Raw genomic sequence first — 8308 nt, 5'->3', positions numbered from 1 at the left:
AATTATTTGAATTTGGTCAACATTTACTTAGAGTAAACCATTTTATTATTGCAGGTATATATAAATAAAAAAACGTTTGCACATAAATCACTTAAGTACATTTTAGTATGACATACGCTTGTCATTAAAACGATAACAATTTTAATTTAAATCAATACCTACTTGTATTATTTAAATGTTTTTTTTATCGTTTTACAAATAATATTGTGTCTGAGGAAGTGTTTCTCAAAGTACTTTGAACACACGCTGTATATTTTTAAATGTATTAATAGTGATCTTAAAGTATCGGCTATAATATACATTACAAAAACAACAACACATTTTAAGCCAATTATAAATAAATGTTTAGGGAATAGTTTCAAGGCTAAAGCAGTAAAGCTATTAGCAATTTACTAAACTTAATTTGTGCGTGAAGTAATTAATTGTATCCGACTTCCAAGTATTCAAAAACAATGCTTAAAACCATTGTTTAATTTCTACTAAAATCTAATTAAAAGATAAATTATACGTATACATTGGCAAGCAGATTTATTTATTTTATTTTATCAAACTATTTCGGTACTTGAGCGTAAATGCCTTTATTAAGTAAGAATAATATATTTTTTAACCTATAACAAGAAAGAGCAGTCGACCTCTGTATTATTAGTCAAGTGGTTTACATGATAGTATTATGAAAAATATAAAATATTAATCACTATAAAAATAAACATATTGTTGGGTTTAAAATAAAAAAATATTTGGTTTCTAAAAGGTATTAGATAAACGGCAATTATAAAGTAGTCTTAGCACAACCATGTTTATACAAATATATCCTTCAATGTTCAACATTGTATTTTTCAACAAGCCAGTTTCGACGCTTGGAAATACCAACTTAAATTCGATATTAGAAATTAAGTAATGGTCTAGAAATCGTAGGGTTAACGATTTTTTTTAAATATTTCATAGCTGTTATCGTTCGAGTCAGGATTTAAGGTACTACGTTAAGGTTGCAGATTCCAGAGTTAACGATGCTTTAAGGCGTAGCAAATTTCCATTGTTGTTAAATATAATATATGTATGTATATATTTTTGTGTTATCGTTAAAAAAAAAATAACTTGAGTACATATTTTGTGTGCACACCCGTTGGTCTCGATTTGTTTGCAACAGTCGTTCGATTGTCATCCGTAGAATACAGATACAATTCAATTCACTCAGCTGTACAAACAACGATTTAGTTCAATCACAATTTTGACAGAGATTAATGACACAACGCTTGGGCCGCTCGTCCATTGGTTTTGCGCAATTCCTGTCCGGCTTATAGTTGTGTGTGTGTGTGTACTACAGTCCAATAAACTAGTACAATAATAATTATTATTATTAAAATATTGTCCACAAGCGTATACATTCGAGCCTATCAGCCTACTAACCAGTTGTTATATAAACGCGAAAACTACTGTTATAATATTACAATAAACATTGTACATTGCACTCGGTCCAGGCTAAAATAAGATTGCAAAAAAAAAAAAAAATATATATACATGTTCGTATACATAAAAAATTATAAAGTCTATTTGGCACAGCAATATAGTGTATGTATTATTTAACAGCTAACAATCTACTTGGCTCTTTGGCACAACGATGTAAGCAAATAGTGAATAAACTATCACAATATAAATAATGAAACTAATTAGTCACAGTAACTACGCGAGTGCGGTTCGCTAACTAGCTAGCTGCAACCCTTCTGTTTGTAAACATACTTATAAGTACAAACAATTTTGATCCAAACATAACTGAGTATAATTCAATAATAGATGCTGAAATGTGTTGAAATGATGGTAATAAATGCTAAATGATATGACAACAACAAATCAGTTTGTGGTTTTACACAACCGATTTGTAGTTTTTTTCTGAGAGTACATTCATTTTTTCTTATAATAAAATCATTGTAAGAAAGATCACATTAAATGATTCCAAAATCAATTTGATATTCATGTTATTCAATATTTGTTTGTAACTTTACACAAAGACAAAACAATTAATTAGATCAATTACAAATTACACTTTTTTTAGCTAGTTATAATATGTCGAGTTTTAAGAGGTTAAAAGTATACTATATATATATATATATTATATACATTACACACATAATATGTATAAGAGTATTAAATAGAGCAATTAAAAAAATATGTATGACTTTATGATACAGTAACCGTTTACAATATCGTTGTATAGCTTTAAAAACATATTTGACATTAAAAAACAATTTATAAATCTATATACAAGGGGATTTTTTTTAAAGAGTTCCACTTAAGTTTCAAAAGTTTTTTATAAAAATAATTAAATTAAAAGAGGTTTGAAAAGATAGAATTTTATCAAATATTAAGATAAAGTTGTATGAAAACACTACGAAAAATAAAAATTCAATTACTATTTAAACCCAAAGAGATATTAAGTGGATCATTTAAAAAAATATATAAAATCCTTAACATGCGAAACTTATTTAAATATTAAAAATTGTAAGCCGCCAATATAGCAGAACTATTTAAAATTATACATATTATATTTATTGTAAGACAATATTTTTCTATAAGTGTTTATACGCGTAGTATGATATGTAATAAATAGAAAAAAATGTGTTGTACCTAAAAAACAGAGAATGGTTGTTTGTATTATTTTAAATCCCAATCGTATATTGTTATAGCACAACAGACTTGTACAATGGAGTTGATAAAGAATATGTTAGTGTTAATACTTTATTGTTTAATTATTACTACAAATTTAATTCCGGAGTCAAAGGTAAAGTAATTATAGTTTTACAATATAATTTTATTAATTTAAAATACAGTTGGACACATAGTGATTGATATAGGTTTAGGTACTTTTTCTATGTTAAGATGTAAAAATACAGTTTGGACTAATCGGATAAACTGACAATTGTTGTCAAGCCGGTTTATATTCATTTTATTTGTATATTAAACCCCCGATAGAAGCGTACAAGAGAGTATAATAAAATATGATAATTAATCAGCTAATTTTTGTATCGATTCATCTATAATCATATTGGGACATTGCTAAGCTCAAAATTTAGTCAAATAAAAATAATGACTTAACATTTTTTTGTCGATTTCGTGATGATCTTCATTACTCTAATAATTTTAACGTAATTCAATTCTTCATCAATTTTATTCTGGTAAAGATATAGAATGTTATTTTACACAACATGTTTTTCTTATATTTCTTTTTCTTGTAAACATACATGCATATATTGTTCTGTGCAGTATTTATTACGTATATTGGTATACACAGCTGTTATTACTTATTTAATAGGATGTCATACCCGTGTTAATATGGAATGAGCCATGAGGTATAGGTAATTTTTCACATTTTTTATGGGTTGGTGTGATAGACAGATGTGATTATTAATGCAGTAATTAGAACTCTCTTTTGGGAATCCATTTAAAGTTGTAAAGAAATATATTTTATTTTTTTTGACAAGGCCGTAAAAAGGCAACCGGTTCCTTGTGCCGCAATAATCACCAAAAATAATAGTACACCACTGCTTATGTATGTGTGGCTTTAAATTCATTGGGTAATACACAATACTCGTATTAAAAAAAACAAATTTCCTGTGTTAATCAAATAAAAAAAAAAAAAATTAATTTTTAGGGTACTTCTTAAATTTAAATAATAATTTACTTGTATTTTAGCAGACTGCAAATAACATTGAACGGACATATGATGTTAATTTCTTGCGATCTTTGAACAGTGTTATTGACGATATTAATACATGGGTGTTTCACGAATATCCAGAAGAATTAAGAGTCACTTTACTCGACAAACATGAAATATGGGTGTTATCGACACCTTATGAAGATGAACTGCATTTTAAAATAAAAAAAGGCTCGGCATTGGAATATTTAAAGGAAATGTTTGATACGCTGGAATGTTTTCATAGCTTATTGACTTACAATTTGTTTAGATTAATTAAAGTCTACTATCGAGAAAAGAGAAGAAACCCAGGTGCACCGATTAATATTACATTATGGGATTTTTACAAATATGTACATAGAATGCAAGCAGTGTTTTCTTATGGAAAATTCGACGTTCAGCAATGGCAGTCGGACATTTACTCGAGGTTGAAGGAAATGGAAAACATTGAAAGTCTAGATGATTTCGTAGCGGACAGCAAACTCCAAGAAGACAAAGACGAAAAATTAATAATCACAATGACGGAATTCGCATATCTATGTCAAAAAAAACATTACTTGCCTCAATCAGAATGTATTAACAGAGTTATCCGAAAACCATTGTTAACACAAACATATTTCAATTGGTTAAGCTGTAAAATGAATGTTCCTTGCGTACGTTCGTTGGAAGGTAACTATATTACATTATGTTTTTACTTTAATTGCTTTGAGTAGTCAATATAATATTTTATTTTGTCCACGTGGACGGTATTATTCCAAGTACTGTACCACTATTACTTATTTTATCAATATAATCATCTTTATCGTATAATTGTGTAGTTTATCCCCCATTAAGTCATAATTTTTTTCATTGAATTATGGAATTTTTACAATAAAATTAATTAGAACATTTTTAATTATTATTACCAACGAACTACTCACTGTAAAATACTGATAAATTATACTTAAGGAATTACTCAATCGAAGGTATTTAAGGACGATCAGCCACCATTGATATTCAAAGGTAAACCAATTAATAAATACATCTGTAGGCGAAGTCACTAGAAACATCTTTCGACTACCCGAAGAAGAAATGGAAGAAAGGGAGAAATTAATTCTCGAAGGCCTCCAGTCGAGTCGAACGGAAATGGGTTTCTTAGAAAGTCAAACTAGTGATTCAACCAAGTTGGTCGAAAACAAAAATGAGTTCAGACTGTATGCTTCTAAATTTGGTCGTGTTTGCAAGCCAGGACCTCAAGTGACCCCTTCTAGTGTTTTGAAATATATTCTTTTGGCTGACTACAGTGAATCTGATGCGATGAGGTAAGTACATTTTTTCAATACAATATTGCTACAATCAGTTGCCGGTTTCGCAGTGGGCACCCACCTACTGGTTTAATGACAAAATATGTAACTCGCCCCAACGCCTATCTATCCACACTCGAAGCAACTTTATGGATATTGTTTGTAATAATAATTAAACGCAATGTGTTGTTGATCGATTATTCAGGTATGAAAAGACGCACAAAATAATGGGTATAAAATCTTTTCAAGACGAAACGAAATTGAAAGTTATGCCTTGTGGGGAGTTTGTGGATCACGAGTTTAGTTATTTGGCAGCGAGGCCAGACGGTTTGGTTGGAGACGACGGCATAGTTCTAGTCAAGTGCCTTAACAAAGCAAAAGATGTGCCTCCGATAGATTCTATCAACCGAGGCCTTACGCAATTTTTTCACGCACCTGACGGCGAAACTAATGATATTAGATTTCGAACAAATTCGGATTCCTATCATCAAGTACAAGGACAGTTGCATGTTACACAAAAGGAATACTGTTATTTTGTAGTTTGGAATCCTTCGGGTATGTTTGTTTAGAGAAATCCGTTATTAGTCTTATAACGAAGTATTTTGATAATTACAGGATTGTTCTATACGAAAGTCAACAGGGACGATGGTTTTTGGGAAAATGAAATGAAAAAAGAACTTGATTACTTTTATGAGAACTATTTGCTTCCCGAACTTTTTTATCCTCAATATGTATCGACTTACAACAGATATGTAATTCGCAAATAATGTATTGTAATACAATTATATTGAAAAAATATTGTTAATATTAAACTTAATATAAAACCTAATTTAATTTAATACATTGAGTTTACTTTCACATCGTCATTAATATGTTTAAAACTCTTTCAATAATAAACCATCCGTTTTAAGAATAATTCTCTTGAACTGATATTATTATAATAAAATGTAATATACGATTTACGATATTCTATTTGTATTCTATTTTATAATATCAGGATTTAGCGATTAAAGCACTTAAATCAATTAAATAAGCACATTTAATAAGAACGCTTAATAACAGCTAGAGTTGAATTCAATATGGACTTAGATTTTGCATAAAATAGATTTAATTAGGTTCTTACTTTAAAAAGAGTACACATTTTCTAGTAATTGTTATTAGTTTCTATTAGATGCGTTTTATTACTAAGAGATATTTATTATTATCCACTATGTCTTCAGTAATTAATTTATGTGTTAAAAATTACCACATAAGTCATTAATACATCTTTTTGCGCTTGGCCACTTTTTGTCATTTGGTCACATGTGGCACGATGTCGACGGTATAATACTTACACTTCAAAATTTTTACTTCTTGAAATAATTAAATTTCTTTATTACAAAAATTGTTTAAACAAACGCCTGGATGCCAAAATGGTTCTAACCAGTGACAGTGTAAATCAACTAAAAACTTCTTTAGCTATAATAGGAAAAACAATTATAATTTTATATTAACACTAAAATTTTACGGTAAGTTTTTTTGTAAGTCAAGTTCGGTTTGTCAATGTTAAAGAAGTATAATAAACGGCGTACAATGAAATCCTCTACTAAAATATTATATTTTGTTTAAAAAACCAACAACAACGTAGTCGAAAACAAGTCATATATTTTGTATCCAAAACGTTTGGTTTAGATGACTAAATCTGGGCTTTCAAAACGACTAGCGTTAGACAGAAGATTAGCACCTTAGTCCTCCATACTTATGCTCGATTATATAAATAAAGTCTGTTTTTTAAAGTTTTTAATTTGAACGAACATTGTTTACTGATTCAGTATTCTTTGTTTTTTGAACCAAGCCTAAGTCGAAAACAAGAAACAGATATTAAAGCCGAAAACAAATTTTATACTTCTGTATCTAAAAAGTTTGCCTTCGATGACTAAAAAAAATATTTGTGTTATTAGCTATATTTTTGACGTTGGTAAGCAGTGCAATAAAAGCTTTTCGTTAACATGTATGCATGTGTACATGGATCGGTGTTAATAATATTCAGAGGAGGCTAACTTTACAAACGTGTTATCTCGGTACAACCAGTAACTGCTCAGATATACGTCAGAGCTTATAAAACCATTTACACGAATTTAAGCAACTAAAAACTATCATAACAAAAAAAAAAGAAACAAAAGATAATGATTTAACACAATATGTCACTGTATAAAAACTGCGAAACACACAAAAAATGTGTTAGGTATGAATACTTTGGGCTGTCAAATGCTAAAAAATCTCTTTGTAAACATAGGCCGACAAATCACTCTAACAACTCAACTATTTCCACATGACCAGATATTCCTAACAAACTACGTAGGTAATATTTTAGAAAAGAGATAATAATTTAAAAAATCGTTTTTAGATAATAAATTAGACATTCAAATAATTATGACATCCAATCAAAATATAACAGAACGTTAGAAGCTATAGTCGAAATAAACCAAAATAAACAATAATAAGTCAAAATAAATAATGGGGTCTAGCGAAAATCATGATAACCCGTCTGGCAGAACCCAGACGGATAACTTATTGTTTTAATTTTTTAAATGCTATTTAAATATACGTTATACCTACTGTGTCATATATCTATGAACGTTTTGTACCTAATGATAATATTTATGAAAAATAAAAATGTAAATACTTATCAAACCGGAAGAGATAATAAGTGTATAGTTTAAAAAAAAATCAAAGAGTATGAACAAAATCCTTAACAGAGTGATTTTTTTTATCATGGTCTACTTAATATCTCACTGGGTTTAATTAATATATATATTTTTTTTCATATAATGTGATCTTAATTTTCCACAAACTTTTATGTTTCTACCCCTTGCCTAACTAATTATTTTGAAATCAACTTTTGAACCTTAAATGGTAACGCAAACATATCATTAACTTTTTAAATTGAGATTAATGTACTTAAAATTTTGTTTGGTCGAAAACCAGTATTGGATTACTGATTTTGAAGTTATTGAAGTTTCAAGTTAAGGACAGGAGGAAAGGTGGAGTATAGTATTATTTTTATCTGCGCGCGCTTTCCACCCGCACTTCCTTTCCCGTCCTAACTTTTTAACTCTTATAAATTTAAAAATAGTCGTTCAACAACCAGTCAACATTTTTAGTAAGATATTATTAATTTAAAAAGTTAATAAAATATATTCAAAAGTTGCTATCAAAAAAACTGATTTGGGAGGGGGTAGGAACATAAAGAGTTTGTCGAAAATTTACATCACATTATATAAAAACACTATTAAGAAAAAAAACTATTAAATTATTAATTAAACCCAGTGAGATATTGAGTGGCGCATGATAAAAG

General features: G+C 28.7%; 1 protein-coding gene across 1 annotated transcript; it reads left to right on the top strand.

Annotated features, from left to right (window-relative positions):
• The first annotated feature begins 3339 nt into the window (after positions 1-3339).
• Positions 3340-5322, top strand: LOC126842023 (uncharacterized). Its single transcript, XM_050578887.1, has 5 exons — positions 3340-3344; positions 3747-4357; positions 4719-4989; positions 5177-5237; positions 5287-5322. Exons 1-5 carry the CDS (start codon positions 3340-3342, stop codon positions 5320-5322), a joined length of 984 nt encoding a protein of 327 aa, XP_050434844.1.
• Positions 5323-8308: the final 2986 nt, after the last annotated feature.

This window comes from Adelges cooleyi, unplaced genomic scaffold (genome assembly GCF_023614345.1).
Source record: "Adelges cooleyi isolate 19-005CV unplaced genomic scaffold, UGA_ACOO_1.1 ACOO_flye_CR_arks_rails_tigmint_CR_PRNA_108, whole genome shotgun sequence".
NCBI lineage: Eukaryota > Metazoa > Arthropoda > Insecta > Hemiptera > Adelgidae > Adelges > Adelges cooleyi.
Note: the sequence above shows the minus strand (reverse complement) of the source record. Positions and strands in the feature narration are given on the sequence as shown.

Excerpts from the sequence above, each read along its gene's own strand:
- LOC126842023 (XM_050578887.1), top strand. Across the intron at positions 4,358-4,718 it reads TTGCGTACGTTCGTTGGAAG|GCGAAGTCACTAGAAACATC; the intron begins GTAACTATATTA and ends ATACATCTGTAG. Across the intron at positions 4,990-5,176 it reads AGTGAATCTGATGCGATGAG|GTATGAAAAGACGCACAAAA; the intron begins GTAAGTACATTT and ends TCGATTATTCAG.